Below are 22843 nucleotides of genomic sequence, written 5' to 3' on the forward strand. Positions count from 1 at the left end.
GGGCCCCTGGGCGCCGCGCTCCCGGGGCCCCTGGGTGTCGCCCCCGCCGGCAGGCGGCGCGCTGGGCAGGTCCTCCGCTGTCAGTCTAGCGCCCTGTGGCTGCCGAGAGGAGCGCGCGGTGGCCCGGAATCAGCCCACGGGGTGGGGCGAGGCGCCGCGGCCAATCGCCGGGCCCGAGGGGCGCCGGGTCGCACGGGGCCCGTCTGCGATTGGCCGCCTGTCTCTACACCTCATCATGGGGACTGGGCGGCGATCGGCTCAGACCGCGCAGGTCAGAGCTGGCGCGGAGCCGGGTGCGCAGGTGAGCAGGCCCGCCGCGCCGGTGTGGGCCGCGCGCAGGTGGGTCCGCGCAGGGGGCGGGTGGACAGATCGGGGGGCGCGCGCAGGCCGGGGGGTGGGCTGGGCGTGGAGGGCGGCGGGTGCTCCGCGTAGGAGCAGAAGCATGGGCAGGGGGTCGCGTGCGTGCGGGCGAGCAAAGTCTGGAGGTCCGGGGGCTTCGGGGATGCTCGTCCCTTGGCGGTGGTCGGGAGCTCCCTGGGCGAGCCGAGACGGGGCGGAGCCAGGTGAGTGCCTCTTGGGCCGGGGGGACGGCTTTCTTCCTCGGGTGCCCCGCGCGAGTGGGTGCAGTTTCCTGTTGAGGAAACATGGACCATCTGTCTGCTCACTGAGAAGGGGGGAGCCCGGAACAGCGGACTCTGAATTCCTAGGAATAGACTAATTGCAGGGGGGCTGGGGGGTGGGGGTCGGGGCCCCGGCCGGCAGTGCAGGAAGTTGCTCACAAAAGACCAAACGCGCCCTCCTTCTCTTCCAGCGTTCCCCACTAACTTAACTGATGGAGTAGTATTGCCTCTTTCTTGAACATGTTATAATTTTACGGGAAAGGTTTTTAAGGGTAGGAATTGCTCTGGTGAGATTTCAGACAAGAAAAGAAAGGAGGGAGGAAAACTGAAAAGGTGGAGATCGTGTTTATCAAAAGTGGTGTTTCCTGAATGTCCGGCGCTGTGCTGAATGTCCGGTACTCTGAACTAAATTCTCAGAACACTGAGTTCTGGACATCACCCCATCTTACAGATGAGAAGACTGAGGCTCCCCAGAGGTGCAGTGACATGTGGAGAGTCGTGTACTTAGCCACACAGCCAGGGTTCAAACCCAGAGATACTGGCGACAGACTGGTTTGGAGGGAGGAGTCCTCAGGGCAATGGCTACATTTACTGGCAGCGTGGGGGGTGGGTGGGCAGGTGAACAATCCCAGGTGCCTTGAAGGCCCCCAGGAAGACTGGCAGGAACAGGCCTGAGGGGGTGGAGTTACCCCACCGGCAGGACACTCTCCACTGAAAAACCAGGATGGTTTCCCAGGCGAAAATCCAGAAACAAACATGCAGTTACTTCTTATAATAATTCTCATAAAAATCCTTCTGTATACCTACTGTTTAAAAAAAAAAGTTATGGATTAATGTAGTAGATTAAGAAAGTAGGTTAAGACTAAGATTAGAAAAAGCCAAGAAATGAAGTTGCAGAAGAATTTGGAGGTAAACTAACTTGGGGGGAAAAAAGGAGGTTGGGTGTGTATCTAGTGACAAGTAGCTTGCTGACAATCTGGAGAATAAGCAGCCAAGTTCAGGGACTCCTGGGGCTGGACTGAGGGGATTTGCACTTTTTTAAGAAATCATTTTGTTTATTTGTTTCTGGCTCTGCTGGGTCTGTGCAGCTTTGAGGGCTCTCTCTGGTGGCAGCGAGCTGCGGCTGCTCTCTGGTTGCAGTGCGCAGTCTTCTCATCGCGGCAGCTTCTCGTGTGGTGGAGCATGGGCTCAAGGGTGCTTGGGCTCAGCAGATGCGCACCATCAACATCCGACACAGGCCTAGTTGCTCCGAGGCATGCGGGATTGTCCTGGATCAGGGACTGAACCCACATCTCCTGCCATGGCTGGCAGACTTTGTTTTTAACCACTGAGCCACCAGGGAAGCGCCTGGACTTGGATGCTTGACTTCTAAATGTGATTGTGTTTAGGGAGCATGTTTTTCATCGAAAAACAGAAACCCTTGCATCTGCAGTCAAAGCTGCAGTTTACCCTTTAGAATTAGAGAGTTAGAATTAGGACTTGGTGTTTCTGGAATTTCCTTCCAGGGCTCTTGCCTATTTCTGGAGGCCCCAGAAGGGCCTCAGGCGTGGGTTGTTCTGCCCCAACCAGGACCTCGACCCTCTACACAGCAGCCGGACCAGAGCGCTCCAGGGCCAAGCTCTGGGAAGGGCCAAGAGCCATCTCTGCATTCGGCAGCTGAGGCTTGTGAATTGCACGTACAGGTGAGGGCATGACCACCCCACCCAAAGTGGGTGGGAGGGTGTGAAACTGCAGGTAAACTCAGCTATCACCCCACACATCGCTGCCCCCTGCCTTGAGGACCGATGACCTCCCTGCCCCCAGAGAGAGCCACAAATGTTCCCAGAACTGTGGATTTAAGGACTCCCAAGAGCTATTTCAACAGCTCTTTTTATTGTTGTTAAATTATTTTATAATACAAGTATATGTCTACTAGAAAAATCAGGAAAAGGGGCTGGGGCCCCCACGTGGAAGGCCCACAGTGTTGAGGATTTTAGTGTGTGGCTTTAAAACATAGTATTTAATTTGCCTGTGCCCAGTGCTAGTTGCGGCAGGTGGGATCTAGTTCCCTGACTGGGGGTTGAACCTGGGCCCCCTGCCTTGGGAGTACAGAGTCTTAGCCACTGGATCAGAGTGACTTTTTGAATCGCTTCTTAGGGATAGACTGTCTTGCAGCTTGCCCTCATGCTGGTACCTACCAGGGAAGCTTCTTCCGTGTTAACCTCATTCTTTGTAACAGCTGCTGAGTATTCTCTGTACCAGGGTGCGTTGTTCATCTCCTATTGATAGTCCTTTTGTCAGCTCCAATATGTTGCAAGTGCTCCAGAATGGAAGTGCATGCATCTGCCTTTTCACACAGCTATCTGTTTATGTCCCGGGATAAATTCCAACAAGTAGCAACGGAGCCAACCCGCAAGTCTACCTGGCCTCTGGAACTGTCCTCCAGTTGAAGAGCAGCTGCCTAGCCCTCACTGGGCCTGAATTCTATCATCCCTTTAAGTACAAGTTAGGGCACTTCTGTCTTTTTATGTGTCTCCTACTCCTTAGACAGACACATTTCTAAACCAGAACCTCTGCTGTTCCAGTAATGTTCCAGCTGCTTCTCTATGTGTGTTAGGATAGTACCTAGCCCAGCACTCACAAAGTGACTGTTCTCATCGCTGCTCTGAATTTTTGATTTTATTACTATTTTTGTTTTGGCTGTGCTGGGTCTTCGTTCTCAGCTTGTGGCAAGCGTGGGTGCGCTCTGTTGCGGTGCGTGAGCTTCTCGTTTTGGGGCTCCTCGTCGTGGAGCGTGGCCTCAATGGCTGTGTTGCAGGGGGGTGTTCCTCTGTGGCATATGGGCTCCTCTGGGACCAGGAATCAAACCGGTGTGTGTCCCTGCATTGCGAGGCGGACGCTTACCACTGGACCTCCAGGGAAGCCCCACTACTCTGAATTTTACTCCTCCGCCTCCCAAGTGCGTCACAGGAGGTGGTGTGCCCCGCAGACCCAGCTCCGTCCCCGGAGGTCTGTGCTAGCTACTTTCTCCACTTTCCTTGCCTCAGCTTCCCCATCTGTAAAACTGGGCCCGATGACGGCAATCTCGAGAGTGGGCTGGGAATTCTGTGGGTTCACAGGTGCTGGCAGCTTGGTAGCTGCTCGGCGAATAGTGGCCCCTGGGACTGCCTGGTCACCCAGGGACGGCCCCCACGGGATCTTGTGCTCCCCTAACACCTTGCTGCTCCCCCAGCAAGAATCAGAGCCTGCTTCCCCTCCCCTGGAAAGGTGGTGGGCTTCCGACTCAGTGTAGCCAACAGAACGCTCTGGGAGTGATGTTACGTGCCTTCCCAGGAAGAAGAGGTAGCTTGGGCACCTCCTCCCTCAGCCCTGAGGCCTCCATGCTGGGAGGAAACCCAGGCTCACCCACATCATCACATCCCAGGCTGGAGCTAAGCTAGCCAGCCTCCCCAGATCCCTGACCCACAGGAACACTGAAAGAGGGCAAAGGATGGTTTGGTTTGGTTTGGACCACACCGCTCATGGGATCTTAGTCCCCTAATCAGGGACTGAACCCAAGCCCTCAGCAGTGAAGGTGCAGAGTCCTAACCACTGGACGGCCAGGGAATTCCCGAAAGACTATTGTTTTCAGCCTCTGTGCTGAGAAGAGATGAGTTGCGTGGAAGGCAGCAGGATGGTTCAGGGTTGGGCATTGCAGGGGCATCCGCCTTAGACCTCTGCCAGGCTGAGCTTCACCCCGACACCCTGCGTGAGCCCACCTTCCTGAGGCCTGGGTGGTGCTGACGGCGGTCTTGGCAGTGGCTGCCTCTCTGGGAAGAAGTTCAATGGGGCTTGGGAGGGGCTCTGAGCACCTGGCCCCAGGACCTCGTTTACCCCACAGAGTGGGTTACTTTGTAGATGAGGAAACTGAGGCCAGTGAGTAGAAGTAGCTGCTCATGGTCACCCACTTTGAGTTCCAAGTGGGGACGTGTTGGCAGCAGACCTGATCCTGCAGGGAACTCACAGCCTTGCCAGTGGCATCTGGGCCGCCTGGGCATCACCGTGCCATCCCATCTTTGCCATGCTTCTGCACCTCTGATGCTTCTCCAAACACCAAATCCTCAAGATGCCAAAAGGGCTGGCACAGGACTTAGGTCATCTGTTGCATGGGTCCCGGGCTGTTGATGGTGGTGTTCTCAGCTAGGAACGCTGAAGGCACTCACCTGGCCTGCTTAACTGTGAGAAGCCCCATAGACACTGCTCCCACTGGGACCACGTGGTGGCCAGACCGGCCTTGCAGTTCTCATGATTGCAGGACACCATCAGCAGAAGCCATTAGGGAAGGTTGAGGAACAAGGTTGATTACTCACAGGTCTTGTGGGTACTTGCCTGCCTGCATCCACTCAGCCAGACTGTGTGTGGAAAGAGGATGAGTGTGTGGGCCTAGAGCCCTGCCTTTATCAGGGCGTGAGAGTGGAGTGTCTAGAGTTTCATGGGCTCACTCTTTTTAAAAAAATATTTGTCTGTTTTTAAATGGAAGATAAGAGCTTTACACTAGTGTTGATTTCTGCCACACATCAATATGAATCAGCCATAGGCATACATACGTCTGCTACTTCCCATCTCCATGAACCTATTTGCAGGGCAGCAATGGAAACACTAGTCACGCATGGATGTGAGGGTTGGACCATAAAGAAGGCTGAGCACCAAAGAATTGATGCTTTTGAATTGTGATGCTGGAGAAGACTCTTGAGAGTCCCTTGGACTGCAAGGAGATCAAATCACTCAATCCTAAAGGAAATCAACCCTGAATATTCATTGGAAGGCCTGACACTGAAGTTGAAGCTCCAATACTTTGGCTAAACAATGCCAAGAGCCGACTCGTTGGAAAAGACCCTGATGTTGGGAAGACTGAGGGCAGAAGGAAAGGGGGTGACAGAAGATGAGATGATTGGATGCATCACTGATTCACTGGACATGAGTTTGGACAAACTCTGGGAGATGGTGAAGGACAGGGAAGCCCGGCGGGCTGCAGTCCACGGGGTCACCTGTGGAACTCAAAATGCGGCCCGGGGAGCTGAAAAGCCCCATGCACTTCCTTGGCTCCTCCCTGAGTGTCTGTGGGGGCTTTGAAGCCCCAAGACACTCAGGAAGGTCACTGGGCCCAGTAAGTCTGCAGAGAACCAGGCTCCAAGCCCAGATCACTGTCTGTGATGCCCTGTATTCACGGCACTCACTTGTTCCAGGAACGCCTAGGGAGAAGATGCATGTTTCGGGGAAGGGGTGGGCGTGGGGGTGGAGTGGGCAGCGTGGGACTTGATCCAGGTCGATGGTGTAGACATTCCAGGGTCGTGTGCACTGCCCAGTGTGAGTCTGCAAAGAGGCCAACTTGGGCTGTTCATCAGTCCACCGTGTTAAGGCTCATCTCCAGGGCAACTCCTCCAGGAAGCACCCTCCATCCAGCTCTACCCATTGTTTATAAGTGCTTCCTCTTTGGCAGACATCGTGTGTGCCAGGCAGAGAAGCTAAAGATAAGATTACTTTATCGTGGAGATCCCCACACAAGAGGCCTCTTGCACTTTCAAACCCTGGGTGCTGAGCCGCACCTTTCGCTTGGTTACCAGGTGGGACTTGAGAAAATTATCATTTCTGATCCTTATCTCCCTGAGTCTTTTCGTCACCTTTGTGTGCCCTGCAGGACTCCGTTCATCGAGTTGAAAAGGATCTCGCAGGCCTGTGGAGCATAGGAGTCTAGAGAGTTGAAAGGGGGCAGTTCAAGAAGGAAAACCTACATTCTGCAGTGGAGCCGCTTGGAAAGAGGTTGGAGGTAAGCACCTCTCAGGGCTGCTGCTTGCTTTCAAAGGCAGCTGGTCCATCAGCGCTCAGTGTCCACTCCTGCCTGATACTTAGGAAAAAAAGTTAGTTACTTCCTGGACACCACCCTCTCCCCTATTTTCAGCCATCTACTGCTAAGGGTGTCCCTTCCACATTTATTAAAAATTCAATGCTTATGACAGAGGTGCATGGATGGTTCAGTGGTAGAATTCTCACCTGCCATGTGGGAGGGACACGTTCATTTCCCAACCCATGCAGCCACAGCGTTCCCTTTTGGGGCTTCTCTGGTAGCTCAGGTGGTAAAGAACCTACTTGAGACACAGGAGACCCGGGTTTGACCCTTGGGTCAGGTGGATCCCTTGGAGAAGGGGATGGCTGTCCACTCCGGTATTCTTGCCTGGGAAATCTACGGTCCATGGGGTGGCAGAGAGTCAGACATGACTGAGCAGCTCACACACACGTGACAGAGAGGTGAATGAAGGCCATTATAAGCTTAAAATAATTATGTGGGCTTGTTTTAATCCTTAGAAAACATGCTTTTGTGTCCAAAGTTAGCTCCTAGCCTATACTTTTCTGGCCCTTTTGCAGTTTTCCAGCATGTTAATCAGAGCAACTGCCGTGTACCAGGCTCAGTATTCTGTGTTTTGGACTGTAAAGATGAGTGGCCCTCTGTCCATAAAGAACTCTTTGGTCTGCCTTGTACGTCATAAATGCTCCATAAAATAAGGTGTGAAAATAAAGTGATGTGCTGCAGTTTTCATCATTGAAAAATTTTAAGTGAATGTACAGTTGTATTAAAGCGACTCATCTCCACATTTAGAATAAAACCAGCATTAAAAGACTTACATATAAAAAATAAACAGCTCCCTATGTCATCTTAGAGTCTCACTTCCCAGAAGCAAGTACTTTTTCATTCTCTAAGCTACTTTTGTGTTGTTTTTTACTTGCTTATTTCTAAATGATTTCCTTCTAGCACCCTCAACTTTACACATCTTTTTTTTCCTGTCTGGCAAAATTATTGTTTACTGATAAGCCACGTAATGTACTATAATTATGGTTTGGTATTTTTCCCCTTATATGGCTTTTTACTTATTTATTTATTTGGAGTTAATGGTTGCCTCCCTTTTTCCATGTGCTAAGGTTTCTGTGTACCTGTCACTAATTGCTTTTCCTGCATGTTATATCGGAGCCGTCATAGTTATCAGTAATTTTTGTATACTCTCCAACACAACAAAATGTGCTGTTTTCATTCCCTCCTCCCCCCGCCCCTGGCCCAAAGCCATTCACCTTGTGCCACAGTGGGCTGGTTACTGTCTGGTCCAGTGCCCAGCTATTATCTTGGGATTTCCTCTTGTCCTTTAACTGGCCTTTTCTTTAGCAGCTTACGTTTCCCTCCAAATTTTTAAAGTTTTCCATCTTGGCTTCTAGAACCAGCTTGCTACTGGCATGATTCTTAATCCTGGATTTTTTTCCTGAAAGCATTGAAGATCATCTTTTTTTTTTCACGCCTGATATTCTGAAACGTCACCACTGTGAATTCACTCTGGAGAGGGGTGTCACTACTTCCTTCATGTTATGACCACGGGCTGGCTTGTCTCTTGGTACAAGATGAATGGCTCTGGGTGGGACGGAGGAATGGAAATACTGTGCTGGAATATGTAGAGCAGTTATTAATGTGTATGACAGCTCATGAGAGCATTCAGAAAAAAAAAGTAGTGGTAGATGCATAGAAGTCTTAGTGAATGGAAAAAGTGAGGCAACCATTAACTCCAGGAAAAATAGAAAGTCATACTGAGGAGGGAGCATTTTATGAGACCTGAATAAGGAGACCTGTAAAGCGTGTTCTAAACAGAGAAGTAGCAGGTATCGTGAATAAGATAAATCACATTCATGGAGGGATAGAGACCTCTTGTGTGCCTGCAGCCCCAGGTGTGATGGGAGCGTGCCGGTGAGGGGGGGCAGGAGCACGTGGTGGGAGGCTTCTGAGCCACAGGTGTTTGGGTTTCTGTAACAAGAAGGATATTCTGCTGTTGTTGGAAAATGAACTGAGATGAGAGCAGAAGCAGGGCTGGGCGGGAGGCTATTGCAGGTTCCGGGAGTGGGAGTCCCTGCCTGGAATCATCCATCCACGACCAGGTGGAGAGTCGGTGAATGAAGGAGTCCAGCCCCGTGGGGGCCTGAGAATGACGGCAGGGAGTTGCAGTGACCATTTGTCGGGGGATGATCTCAGCCTGACGTCTCCTTCCCTCAGGGCCCAATGGCTGCGAAGTCCCAGCCCAGCGCCCCTAAAACCAAGAGCACCAGCGGCCTCACCAACGGCAAGGCTGCAGCCCAAGGCCAGTGGGGCCGAGCCTGGTAAGCGTCTCGTCCGTCTTCCCAGCTGGAAAGTAAAGAGGGCTCTCGGATTTCAGGAACCTGTGAAAGCGATTCTTTGTCAGTAGGACTGTCATTAGGAGCTGTTTGCCAACTTAGAAAGTTAGGAACCCGAAGAAGAATCTCCTGTAAAAGTTGATGTCAGGGGCAGCGGGCATCCTGGTTTTGCCCTTAGTGTGTAAGACACGGGGTCTTGGATCTCAGGCCACAGAGTGATGGGGACTTGGTGAGTGTCCCAGATGGCCCAGAACCGGAAGCCTCTGGACCCGTGGGGTGTGGAAGCCTGTCTGTGCTTGTGTCCTGGGCCCTGGGCTTTTTGGGGTGTCCATGGGCTTGTCGGCCTTCAGACTGCTCAAAGCGGAGCAGGCGAGCGGGGTGCCTTGCCTCGGCAGTGGGGGCCTTGGCCCTGCGAGCCGACAGCCTTCTCTCGGGAGGTGCTGGCTGGCGTGCCCGTGGGGCTCGGTGCCCCGCGTGCGAGGTCAGGGGGCCGGGCAGCCCCCCGTGACCTGCTGCCGTCTGTCGGCCCCGCAGGGAAGTGGACTGGTTTTCCCTGGCGAGCGTCATCTTCCTGCTGCTGTTTGCGCCCTTCATCGTGTACTACTTCATCATGGCCTGCGACCAGTACAGCTGCTCCCTGACAGTGCCCGTGGCGGACCTCGCCACTGGGCGGGCTCGGCTCGCCGACATCTGGGCCAGGACGCCACCCGTGACCGCAAAGGCGGCCCAGATCTACACAGCATGGGTCACGCTCCAGGTGAGCCCTCCCGGCCGCGCGGCGGGGGCTCCCCTCCTCGGGGTGGGATGGCGTCCGGCTCACACGGACATCCTTGTTCCCGGGACCCAGCCGGGCCTCACCCACCGCCTTGGCATCTCGGTGTCCGGCTCACCTTCCACTGAGCCTCTGTGCTGAGCAGGGAGCAGTGCCCGCTTGGGAGGGCGTGAGGGCGTGGCTCACCCCCGGGAGGCCCTGTGCACGATGGGAAGCGTGTCCTAGGGTTTCCCAGCTCCTAAGAGCTGCTCTTGGTCTTGGCAAAACCAAGGCCATGTCCCCAGAGATGGTCACACAGGCCTGGCCAGTGGTGGGGGGTGGGGTGGGCCTTGGCTCTGCTGTGACCTCACTAGCTTCCCAACCAGAAGGAGTTCATCAGAAGGCTGTCTGCACCATGAACTCGGTGAACAGACAGTATTTAATATCTGAACAGACAGTGTTTAATATCTGAATATTAATAATGATGTTATCATTATCCTAGGAAATGGTGCAGGGAGATGCCCCCTGCCCCCCACCCCCAACCCCCAGGGTTTCCTGCCCTGGATGAAGGCTCTGACCTCTGCTAGCTGTCTCTCCCCACAATCCCAGCTTTCGGGCTTCAGCTTCCCTCTCATTTCAGGCCTCTTGGTCCTTTTGAGTAAAAGGTGATTTGGAGCCGTGAGAGTCACAGTAGCCTAAAGGCAGAAATAGCCCATGTGTGCATCGACAGACGTGGACACACACGTAGTGTGATCCAACAACAGGGCAGTGTTGTTCTCGTGGAAAGGAGTGAGGGTCTGACACAGGCTGCAACCCGGGCGCCTTGAGAACTTGATGTTCAGTGAGAGAAGTCGGCTACAAAGGGCGTGTCCTGTCTGATTCTGTTTATATGCAAAGTCCAGGGCAGGCCGATCCAAAGAGACAGAAAGTGCATGGGAGGTTGTCAGAAGCTGGCGGGGAGGGGCCGCTGGGAGGGACTGCCGGGGTGGGGGGGGGGCTCCTTTTCCGGATGATAGGAATGTTCTGGAATTAGCCACTGGGGATGGGGGCACAAGCTTGGGAATACGCTGCACACTTTCAGTGAGTACTTTTCAAGGGTGAACTGTATGGAATGTAAGCTAGTGGGCTCTCCCAAAGGGAGTGGCTGAGCCCTGTGGGGAGACGGCGTGGGTGTTCTGAGTGGTGGTGACGAGTTTCCTGTTCAGGGCTCCCTTCAAAGCCCGCCGTCAGCCTGCGGTCGGCGTTCCCAGAACTGTAAGCTCCTCTGGAAGAAGTAACCAGCCACAGTCATGGCTTCTCCCATTCGTGTGGCATCTGCCCGTTCATCGTCTCAAGTGATGGGTACGGCCGTGTCGAGGCACAGCCAGGCCCCGCAGCCCCCGGGGAAACTGGCTGAAACATCTCTGCATTGCAGGTGCTTCTGTACATGCTGCTTCCTGACTTCTGCCACAAGTTTCTTCCGGGCTACGTGGGGGGCGTTCAGGAGGGCGCCGTGACTCCCGCAGGTAACCCGGGGTCCGCCCCCGCTCGCCCACGTGCCGCCTTTCCCTGTCCGTTCCTCTTACAGGGCCTGACCCCACACCCACCCCACCAACACACATACACACACAGCTTCCAGGGACGGCCGCCAGAGGTGAGGTCAGAAATCACATTCCCAATCAGGGAATGAAATAGCCCCCGCTCCCTGCTGGTTGTGTGGCTGGGCTTACGGAGCATCTCCCCGGCAGGGACACTTGGAGTCCCCCAGGGGCACCGCAGGGGCCCAAGCTTTGACTTACAGGGCCTTAGGGCCGACTGGTCCATTCATTCCCCACAGTCACTGAGACCCCGGCCCAACCCACAGAGAGCTCTTGGCTACCCTCCCCCCACCCCCAGCCCCACGAGGTGCCATAGGGGACCCTCGTCCCTTCTGCTGTGGCTCCAGCTCAGCCTCGGGCCGGTTATAGATGTCCTGCGCCCTCTCTTCCCCTCAGCCAGAGTGAGCGGTTAGTCCTCAGCTCACAGTGTGAGGTGTGCTGCTGGCGTGTTGACCCTGAGGGCCTGAGTGAGTGGCAGGAGCCACTGACTGGCTCTGGGGGCTGGGGTCTGGGGACCCCAGAAAGGAGCCAGGAGCAGTCACAGTGGGCAGACGGCCCCGCCTCGCATCTCCCCTCCGCAGGAGCCGTCAACAAGTATGAGATCAACGGCCTGCAGGCCTGGCTCCTCACGCACCTCCTGTGGTTCGCCAACGCCCACCTCCTCGCCTGGTTCTCCCCCACCATCATTTTCGACAACTGGATCCCGCTGCTCTGGTGTGCCAACATCCTGGGCTACACCGTCTCCACCTTCGCCATGGTCAAGGGCTACCTCTTCCCCACTGACGCCCGGGAATGGTACGTCCTCAGTGGTCGCCTGAGCCCTAGGTGGCAGGTCAGAGCCTTTTTCTAGTAAGTTGGGCTAGGACTTTGCAAAAGTCTGAGGATTGAGCATCACTGAGCAGGAGCTCAAGGGACCGTGATGGACTCTGAGGAGCATTTGTATTGAATGGGTACCTTCTCCTACTTGGGGAGGATGCAGTTGAAGGTGGCCAAGTCTATCTTCGGTGGCTAAGTTATCTCCAGCAGGGCCATAGGGAAGAAGGAGGGCGGGAGAGGCAACTCCTTCTTGCTGTGAAACATCAGTGCAGCCTAAAGCAGTCTTAGTAAGAAGTCTTGTTATCTCAGTGGCTTTAATGTAATAGCTTCCCAGGGAGAGCCCTACTGATTGGTGTCCATTCTCATGGAGCCTTGAGTGAGATAGTTAGCAACCATCCAACTACCCATCTCTTCATACATGCATATATCCAATTCTTCATTCATTCATCTACCACCCATCCATCCATTTATCCATCCGTCCATCCAACACATCCACTCATTCACCCGTCTACCCATCCAACCACCCATCCATTCATCCACTCTCTACCCATCCAATCACTCATCCATCTGTCCATCCAACCATCCACTCATCCACCCATGTACCCATCTACCCATCCAACCACCCATCCATCTACCCATCCAACACATCCATCCAACCATCCACTCATCCAACCATCCACCCATCCAGCCACCATCCATCTATCCATCTATCCCACATCCCCCGTCCCTCCCTCCCCATCTCCCTGTATCCATCCATTGACCCATGTCCCCACCCAGCCATCCATCCACCCAGCCATCCATTCATCTATCCATGCATCTACTTATCCTCACATCTCTCCCTCCCGCCTCCTTCCATGGACACATTCATCAAGAGATGTTTGTTGGGTCCCTCCTGCAGACAAGTATAGGCAGTGGGGCTTTAGGTGTGAACAAGATTCTAGTTCTCAGATTGCATTTTAGTTTTGGTTCCAGATGAAAGCAAAGTGCTTCCTTTAACTGTTAGCCCTGGGCTCTTAGGAAGCGTGTTTGGATTCTGGCACTTTGAGCTTGTGTGATGATCGAATGACGAGGCTGGCCTTCTATGCCTCGTGGAAATCATTGTCTCTGCTTTATAGTCACACTCCCTGTTGTAGACTTTGTATATTTTGCTTCTTTCTACTTACCCTAGTTGAGGGAAATGGACATGAAAATACGTTTCCCTAGCTAACACGAAAATCCCCGTGTATATGCAGCAGGCGGTAGTGTGAGTCCCCAGCTGGGTTATCCTGGCTGATTCTCTGTCACGCCTGTGGTCAGGTGATGAGGGCAACAAAACATGTAAAATTTGCCCAGCAAGGCATGGGTGTGGGCCCTGGAGCCGGACACCTGGCTCTGAGGCTGGCACTGTTTTTCACGTCTGCCTTGGCATCGTTTATAACCTCACTTGCCTATGGGGGCCCGAATGCTCTATGAGTCCTTGAGAAGAAAATCTCTGTCCAGTCGAGCCAGTTGGGCAGCTCACCTCCGGGGAAGCTGGACGTGGGAGGAGGATCCTGGGCACCTGCCCAGGTACAGTCTCCCCACCTTCGTTAGGACAGAGTGAGCATCTCAGCTCAAGGCCGGGCTGAATGCCAAGTGAGGTATCACGGCTGTCGGGGAGGGGGCCGGAGGCTCCCGCGGTCTCTGCGTGCTGGGTCCTTGCAGCTCACGGCAGGCCTCCCCCGGGTCTTCTCTCCTGGGCCTGCAGTACCCAGGCCGGGCTGCGCACCTGTGTCCAAGCCAGCCAAGGAGGCTGCTTGTGAGAGGCACTCGTTGACAGCATGCATCTGTTGTTTGTGTTTTCAAGCAAATTCACGGGCAATTTCTTTTACAACTACATGATGGGCGTTGAGTTTAACCCCCGAATTGGGAAGTGGTTTGACTTCAAGCTCTTCTTCAATGGACGCCCCGGGATCGTCGCCTGGACCCTCATCAACCTGTCCTTTGCAGCCAAGCAGCAGGAGCTCTACGGCCACGTGACCAACTCCATGGTCTTGGTCAACATCCTGCAGGTAGCCTGTCTGTGGCCTGGGTCGGGGGCTGTGAGCTCGGACACCGACTGGGTGCTGGGGAAACCCGAAAGCCAGATTGCGTTCAAAAGACAGTAAGAAATATTAGTCGCTCAATCAGGTCTGACTCTTGGAGACCCCGTGGACTGTATTGCCCACCAGGGTCCTCTAGCCATGGACTTCTCCAGGCAAGAATACTGGACTGGGTAGACATGCCCTCCTGCAGGGGCTCTTCCCAACCCAGGGATTGAATGAACCCTGGTCTCCTGCACTGCAGTCAGCTTCTTTACCATCTGAGCCACCAGGGAAGTCTCTTGAAAGACTGTAGAGGGGGGTCGGCACCCTTCGCACGTGTCTGGGAGGCTAGCTGCAGAGTGGGAGGCGAAGGAGTTGTGTCCTCACCTATCAGGAGCGGCACTGGCCCTGGGGACTCGTGTGGCCCATGGCGAACTCCAGTTTGCCCCTCAGGCGTGTCAGTGGTCCTGGCAACACGGCTCTGATGGCCGTGGAAGGACCCCGTCCCAGTCCCCCACCCCCAGAGCCATCTCTCTGCTCCCAGCTCCACGGCTCTGGGCAAGGGCATCCAGGACGTTGCTGGGCACCCCTCTTCTGGGCCACGTGTCATCTCAGACTGCACACAGGGACTCCCTCCCCCACTTATCCCCTGATGGCCCAGGCCCGGCAGGAAGCGCAGCAGCTGCCCCACGGTGCCTGTCACCAGGGGAGCTCAGGGCCACCCAGGGACCCCGTCCCGTCCTGGAGCGTGGTCTGTGCCTGTGGTCAGTATACAACCGCTCCTGTGTTTCAGGCCATCTACGTGCTGGACTTCTTCTGGAACGAAACCTGGTACCTGAAAACCATCGACATCTGCCACGACCACTTTGGGTGGTACCTGGGCTGGGGGGACTGCGTCTGGCTGCCATACCTGTACACGCTGCAGGTGAGGAGTGGGCCAGGGAGCCCCCCATGATGCTCGCCCCCCCTGCCCAGCAGGACCTTCGGTGGCCAGGTCCCCAGGCATGCCCAGCACTGCCCTCAGAGCAGACAAGCTGAGCACGTGCCAAGCCTTGTCCTTGTCCAAGTGTCTGGATTTTTCAGGTGGTATGGGGGGGCACCAGAACCTGGAGAAGGGAGGCTGGTGCCCCTTTAGGGAAAAGAGAAGGCTTAGTGTTATGAGTCAGCACAGACTGCTGTAAAAAATATCTCAGACCCGGCGACTTGAACAACAGGATTCACTGTCTCCAGGAACAGGATTCACTGGGATTCCTGGAGGGTGGACTCACAGGCCCGGGTGTGGGCAGGGCTGGTCCTCCTGAGGCCCCCTCCTGGGAGTGCAGATGGCCGTCCCCTCCCCGTGTCCTCACAGGGTCGTCCCTCTGTGTGTGTCTGTGCCCTGACCTCCTCTTCTTATAAGGACACCAGTCCTGTGGGTCTAGGGCCCACCCTCGTGACCTCATTTTACTGTAATCACCTCTTTAAAGGCCTGGCTTTAAATACCACCACCTGCTGAGGTCCTGGGCTCAGGACTGCAACATATGAATGGGCGGGACACAACTCAGCCCCTAAGACTCTGAGAAGAGGATGATTCAGAGTAGACTGTGGGTCTAAAGAAAGATCAGGGTGGATGTGAGATCAGGGTGGATGAAGGTAGCTATTGATATTCATATTTATTCCGATCTTAACACTGAAAGGATAAGAGGCCTGCTGTCCAGGCATTTTTTCCCTTTAAGGGTCTGAGTGTTCACACGTGAGTGGAGGACACGCTGGGGGGCCCTGCCCTGCCCTCTCGGAGCTCATGGCTGGGCAGGGAAGGGTCCTGACGCAGGCAGCCCAGGGCGGGGAGGGGGTGCTTGACAGGAAGTGGGGTGCTGACAGCTGAGAGAGGGCCAAGGAGGCTCCCTCAGCCTGGGCATGGGGATCAGCCAGAGCATCTTGGGGGAGCCACAGCCAAACCAAGAGCAGAATGAAAGAGTCTGGGGGTAAGAACGCTGCCAGGCTAGAGGCTGGGGGTGACCAGTCTAGAGGCTGGGCTCTGACGAGTCCAGTGCCAGGCAGGAGTCCTGGAAGAGGGGAGCGTTCCAGGGGAGAGGAGGGTGGAGGCCGGCCGGGACTACAGGCTCCGGGAGAGGTTCCCTCGCGTGCATCACGAGAGTCGAGTGTAGAAACCTGCCTGGGGAGCCAGAGGGACCTGGCTTTGCGCCTCTGTTGGGACACCAGCCAGGGGACGGGGCCTTGAGCATCTCTGGTTTGGTTAGGGCTGGGCTGATGACTCGAGCTGGGCTGGGCAGCTCTGCCCCGGTACCCGCCGTGTCCTCTGTGCCACAGGAACTACCTCGCGGAGGAGGGTGGGTGGTTCTGAGGCTGTTGCTTCACTTCAGTCATGTCTCTTTGTGACCTCACAGACTGTAGCCGACCAGGCTCCCCTGTCCGTGAGATTTCTCCAGGCAAGAAGACTGGAGTGGGTTGCCATTTCCTTTTCCAGGGGATCTTCCCGACTCAGGGATGGAACCCGCATCTTTTACATTTCCTGCATTGGTAGGCAAGTTCAATACCACTGAGCCACCCGGGAAGCTCTCTGAGGCTGTTGGGGGATGTCCAGCCCTCCACACCATTCCCAGCTCACAGAGAAGAGCCCTTCTTTCCTCTGCGTGGTGTGCGGGCTCCTGTATAGGGAGGTTGCGTGAAGAGCCCGGCCGCATGCTGCCTGCTCGTGGCGTGAGCCCAAGTGAGGAGGTGTGGGGTGGAAGAGAACAGGTTCCTGGGCACGTGTGTGGTTCGCGGCAGCCCAGATGGCCTGCTTTAACAGGCTGTGCGAGAGTGGAGGGAACCAAGGTGGACAGACCCTGTAGGCTGGCCAGGATGAGCATGTGTGAGGCGGTGGGCGGTCAGCAAGTCCTGCCGTGACGGCAGGGCTGCTGTTACCTGGCTGACACCCCTGCGGCATCCCGCAGCAAGAGCAGGGAAGCAGGAAGGTCCCAGCAGAGCCGGCAGGGTGGAGGGGAAAGAGCCCTGGGCTGGAGGCTGGAAGTTCCAGCCTCCGGTCCCCACTCTGGGTCCTCTGCACAGACCCTCTGGACCCGTTTCTCCACTTGGTGGTTGCAAGCTCTCTGGTTCCCTCTACTGTGAGCACCATTTTCCAGGGATGCAAACTGATAGCAGTAGATCATATACACACACACACACGCACACACGCACACACACACGTATGTGTCTGTTAATTTGATTGTGATTGTGGTCCCGTCAAGTCCAAACTCTTCAGGGCAGCTGGTAGCAGCCTGGAGGTCCTGGGACGAGTTGCTACTGCAGCTGGGTCTGACAGCCGTCTGCTGGTGGAATTCACTCTTGTTCCTGAGTCTTTTAGTCTTAGTGTCTTCAGCTGATTAGATGAGGCCCACCTGCCTTGTGGAGGGTGATCAGCTTCATCCAGTCTAATTGGAAACGTTAATCACATCTTAAAAATACCTTTGTAGCAAGTAGACTACTGTTTGGCCAAGTATCTGGGTCCCATGGCCTAGCCAAGGGGACACAAAAAATTAACTATCCTATTCAAATGGTACTTTTAATATTATGCTGTGTGTGTTAATTGCTCAGTTGTGTCCAGCTCTTTGCAACCCCATAGACTGTAGTCCACCAGGCTCCTCTGTCCTGGGGATTCTCCAGGCAAGAATACTGGAGTGGGTTGCCATTTCCTTCTCCAGAGGATCTTCCCGACCCAGGGATCGAACGTGGGTCACTTTCATTGCAGGCGGATCCTTTACCATCTGAGCCATGATTGGAAGTCCCATATGCTATATATTTTACGTTTATACTGTATGTGATGTGTGTGTGTAGATAGAGGCAGATAACTAGCTAGGTGTGCGCCTTCCAACTCGCTTCAGTCGTGTCTGACTCTTTGCGACCCCATGGACTGCACCCCGCCAGCCTCTGTCCGTGGGGTTCTCCAGGCAAGAATACTGGAATGGTCGCCAGGCCCTCCTCCAGGGGACCTTCCCGACCCAGGGGTGGAGCCTGCGTCATTTGCACATGTACTGGTTTGATCCCCTCCGAGGCGGGTGCTTCTCTTCACAGGAGAGGAAACCCAGGCAGGGCCGGGTGGGCAGCTGGTCAGGGGCACAGCTGGGGTTTGAAGCTGGGCTGTGCTCCTGGGTCCATGGTCCGCCCACCGCCTGGACAGTGCCACCCCTGACCTCTCGCCTCGCCCCGCAGGGCCTATACCTGGTGTACCACCCCGTGCAGCTGCCCACCTACTACGCGTTGGGCGTCCTGCTCCTGGGCCTGCTCGGCTACTACATCTTCCGGATGACCAACCACCAGAAGGACCTCTTCCGCCGCACGGATGGGCGCTGCCTGATCTGGGGCAGGAAGCCCAAGGCCATCGAGTGCTCCTACACATCAGCCGACGGGCAGAAACACCACAGCAAGCTGCTGGTCTCAGGCTTCTGGGGCGTGGCCCGCCACTTCAACTACACGGGTGACCTGATGGGCAGCCTGGCGTACTGCCTGGCCTGTGGCGGCGGCCACCTCCTGCCCTACTTCTACATCATCTTCATGGCCATCCTGCTGACCCACCGCTGCCTCCGGGACGAGCACCGCTGTGCCAACAAGTACGGCCGCGACTGGGAGCGCTACACGGCCGCCGTGCCGTACCGCCTGCTCCCTGGCATCTTCTAGAGGGGCCCCGTGCCAGGAGGAGCCCCCGCGGGGCGGTGAAGAGCGCGGGTCCCAGCCCCGCCCTCCAGGAGCCTCTGCATCCTCACCTGTTAAATGGAGCTCTTGCCCCGAGCACAATCCCCAGGGTTCACACCAGCTGCCTTCTCACCAGCAGAAACACCTGTATGCAGCGCTGGGCGAGAGGATGACCTGGTCCGCCCGCGGATGACTCATCTCCTCTCTGTCTGCGGTCCAGACAGTGGGTGTCTGACATCGAAGGGGACGTCCTCCAGCCCCCTGGCCAGTCCTGCCCTTAGCTCTTGCTAAATACAGTAGCAGTGGCCCGCCAGCTCTGCGGGTTGTCGCTGCACTGCCTTCAGCTCCAGGTGCTGCCTGCATTGCCTGCTCGGCGGTGGTGAGCTGCGGCCTTCAGATTTTCTCCTTTGCGCCCGCACTGCGTTAACACGTTTTCCTGTAGAGGGTGCTGAGGGACGCTGCACAACAAAGGGCCAGCTTCTGGTTCTGGTTCTTTACAGACTCTGCTCAGGTGACCCAGAGACCTTGGCCACCACCAAGGGGGTCTTCACCCAAGCGTTCTCCAAGGAGACCTGAACCCCGGCCTTGGGAGGGGACCCCTTTCTTAGCATGGCCGGCTCCTCAACCCACAGGTATTCTTGACTTTTAGATGTTACTGGCCTAATAGAGTTAATAATCCTTTATTCAGGTGTACTTGGGAGATATTGTGAGTTCAGTTCCTGACCACCCTGATAAAGCACACAGTAAGTCCCTGACATATGAACAAGTTGTCATCTGAGAAAGCGTTTGTAAAGTCCAATTTGTTCGTTAAGTCTAACAGAGTTAGTGCAGGTACCCAGCTGGCACAGTTGGCTGTTTAGTACTGTGCTGTAATAGTTTTATAGTACTTTTCCTACAAATAAAACATTTTTAATCTCACAGGACATAACTTGAAAAGTAGAGTAGTACAGTAAAGCAGCTGGCGTACCGGGGCTGGCGTCGAGCGAACAGACAAGAGGACTTACTGACTGGAGGCGGGGAGGGGAGGTGGGAGATGGCAGAGCGGAACGATGGCCAGCGGCAGCAGACGGAGGGCCAGCTGCAGGGCCACGCCTAACGTTGACAGGACACATGTTTGCATCTTTGAAAGTTCTCAACTTAAGGTTCCTGTGCAGAGGACTTCTGTGTCACAATAAAGCAAGTCTCATGAGCTTTTTGGCTTTGCGGTGCATGTAATTTATGTTTACACGATTCTGTACTCTTAGGTATGAAATAGCATTGACCTAAAGGACAGTGTACATACCTTGATTAAAAAATGCTTTATTGCTAAAAAACGCCGAAATGATGACCATAGTCATATCAAAGGCCACTGATCACAGATCACTGTTAACAAATGTACTGGAAGTTTTGAAGTACGGCCATAGACGCCAAAATGTGACACAGGGACAGAGTGAGCAGAAGCTGTTGGAGGAATGGCACCAGGAGGGTTGCTGGACACAGGGTTGCCAGACATCTTCGATTTGTACAAAAGCTCCATATAAACCTCCCCTGTTCAGACTTCTGCGTGGTTTGTCTCCCACTGGTACCTGGCCGTAGACAAAGGCCTGGGGTCAGCCTCGTAGCTTTGGGTACCCATCCTGGGATTCAGGGGGAGGGACCCCCGCTTCCGCCGTCGGCCCTCTGCTGGGGCTGTTCTTGTGCTGGGTGTGAGAATCCATTCCATTTGCCAAAGGGAGAAACTCCATTTGGACTGCCTGCCCCCAGCAAGAGAATGGAGAAACCAGAAAGATGGTGCTGGACTTGCTTCACGTCTGGAGGAACCGAGGACTGGGGTGAGCTGGGAGCCCCACGTTCTGAGCAGGGAGGGCAGGTGCAGGACAACGTGTCCCCTGCTCAAGTTAGACTCGGTTAAGCAAAGCCAGGCAGACTCTGGAATAGCCAGGAAGGATCAGAGCTTTTCTCCCATCTGGCCTGACTTCACTGTGGCTCGGTTGCTAAGTTGTGTCTGACTCTGTGACCCCATGGACTGCAGCACGCCAGGCTTCCCTGTCCTTCACTATCTCCTGGAGTTTGCTCAAACTCATGTCCGTTGACTCAGTGGTGCCATTCAACCATCTCATCCTGTGCTATCCCCTTTTCCTGCCCTCAATCTTTCTTAGCATCAGGGCCTTTTCCAGTGAGTCGGCTCTTCACACGGGTGGCCAAAGGATTGCAGCTTTAGCTTCGGCATCAGTCCTTCCAATGAATATTTAGGACTGATTTCTTTTAGAATTGACTGGTTTGATCTCTTTGCTGTCCAAGGGACTCTCAACAGTCTTCTCCAGCACTGCATTTCAAAAGCATCAATTCATCAGTGCTCAGCCGTCATCATGTGAGCCGTCCAGCTCTCACATCCGTAGACAACTGCTGGAAAAACCACAGCTTTGACTATACAGACCTTTTTTTCCAAAGTGACGTCTCTGCTTTTTAATCGCTGTCTAGGTTCGTCATAGCTTTTCTTCCAAGGACCAAGCATCTTTTAAAAAACTTGATGGCTTCTGTCACCATCTGCAGTGATTTTGGAGCCCAGGAAAATAAAATCTGCCACTGTTTCTATTGTTTCCCCATCTATTTGCCATGAAGTGAAGGGAGTGGATGCCACGATCTTGGTTTTTTGAGTGTTGAGTTTTAAGCCAGCTTTTCCACTCTCCTCTTTCACCCTCATCAAGAGTCTGGGCCAACATAGAGCCATGGTTTTCCTGTACTGGTGCCCCACCCCTGCCCACTGGCGCTCAAGGGTCAAAGGGGGTCCTGGGCATCTCACCAGCCACACGAGGCACTCGAGGACCAGCCAGAGCGCTGGGCCCCTCAGGATGGCCCTGAGTACAGTGGGCCCTGCTGTTTCCTCCCAGACCTCGGGCGAATTCATAAGGAGGCTGGAGGGTGGCGTCTGTGAGCCAGATCCTGTCTTCCCCGTTCAACAGCTGCGTGACCGCCAGCAGGCGACTTGCCTCTGTGTGTTCGTTTGAAAAATAAGGGTGATGATTCTTCTGCCTTCTGAGATGGATTTTGCAGGAGAGCTCTAGGTTCAAACCTCAGATTGGCCTATGTATCACTTGGCCAAGTCTCGTGTGTTTGTGTCAGCGTCTTGGAGCTGGGCTGCAGTTCGATCTGTTTTGCCCAGCACGCTCAGCCAACACAGTGAAGCCGGGCACCTTGTGCAACAGGGCAGGTGTGTCTGCCTTTGCTCACCTCTTCTGCATGTGGGTGAAACCCAGCAGCCCTCTCTGGGCAAGGAACGAGGAGCCTGGAGTGCCACCCCTGTGCATGGTGAGGCTGGTGTGGGCAGTGGGGGAAAGGGTGGTTCCCATACCAGAGACACGCCGCCCACGGGATGGGCTTGGTTTCACTACTGTTTCTGGGGAGAGTTATTCCAGGAAGGTATTCCCCTAGGTCTTGGAACTCCCTTGTCTGGATGTGGTTGTTTTTTCATTGGTGAGAAGCCAGGCCAGGCAGTGACACAGCCAGCTTCTCTGGGTGAGAGGCTGAGTTGAGTAGAATGTATGAAATCAAGACATAAGTTCACACCACATGCTTCTTTTCTAGAAGGAGCAGGTCATTCTCACCTCATGGGAGAGACCGCAGTGACTGGGGGGCCAGGAGGGGATGACATTCGTTCCCAGAAATTCAGTGCCCTGCATTGGCTCGTCATCAATGATCCATGGGCAGACCTGGCCATGCCACCCAGTTCCTTGTCCCAGAATATGGGCAGCGGTTGGAGGTTTGTGCAGGACCAGTATGCTCACCTGGACAAACAGGGAGGCTCAAGAAACCTCTCAGTAACCTGATCTGTTGTTAGTGCCAAGTCGCTTCAGTCGTGTCTGACCCTGTGCGAGCCCATGGACCAGCCCACCAGGCTCCGCTGCCCATGGAGTTCTTCAGGTAAGAATACTGGAGTGGGTTGCCATGACATTCTCCAGGGATCTTCCCAACTCAGGGGCTGACCCAGGTCTCTTGCATTGCAGGTAGATTCTTTACCATCTGAGCCACCAGGGAAGCCCACTGACATAAATTACCGACTTATCTTGCTTACCTGTCTCCCCCGCTGGAATACAAGCCCAGTGAGGGTAAATTTCTGATTATTTTGTGCCCTGATGTATCCCTAGCCCCAGAACACCATCTGCCACAAGTCAGAAGCTGACTCTTACAGCTCCTACTGTGCTCCAGCCGCCGTCATGGAAACCT

At 54.8% G+C, this 22843-nt stretch overlaps 1 protein-coding gene across 3 annotated transcripts; it reads left to right on the forward strand.

Annotated features, from left to right (window-relative positions):
• The first annotated feature begins 187 nt into the window (after nt 1-187).
• Nucleotides 188-19829, forward strand: DHCR7 (7-dehydrocholesterol reductase). Of its 3 annotated transcripts, none has more exons than XM_070359124.1 (9): nt 188-301; nt 6277-6405; nt 8665-8768; nt 9318-9540; nt 10949-11039; nt 11693-11906; nt 13753-13957; nt 14763-14894; nt 18161-19829. In XM_070359124.1, the coding sequence occupies exons 3-9, from the start codon at nt 8671-8673 to the stop codon at nt 18623-18625; spliced, it is 1428 nt and encodes a 475-aa protein (XP_070215225.1). In that variant the 5' UTR covers nt 188-301; nt 6277-6405; nt 8665-8670; the 3' UTR covers nt 18626-19829. The 3 variants fall into 3 exon arrangements, with proteins under 3 accessions (XP_070215225.1, XP_070215226.1, XP_070215227.1); XM_070359125.1 differs by having other exon boundaries at nt 209-339; XM_070359126.1 differs by lacking the exon at nt 188-301 and adding an exon at nt 2280-2302.
• Nucleotides 19830-22843: the final 3014 nt, after the last annotated feature.

The sequence above is a fragment of the Bos mutus genome, chromosome 22 (assembly GCF_027580195.1).
Source record: "Bos mutus isolate GX-2022 chromosome 22, NWIPB_WYAK_1.1, whole genome shotgun sequence".
In the NCBI taxonomy this organism is placed as follows: domain Eukaryota; kingdom Metazoa; phylum Chordata; class Mammalia; order Artiodactyla; family Bovidae; genus Bos; species Bos mutus.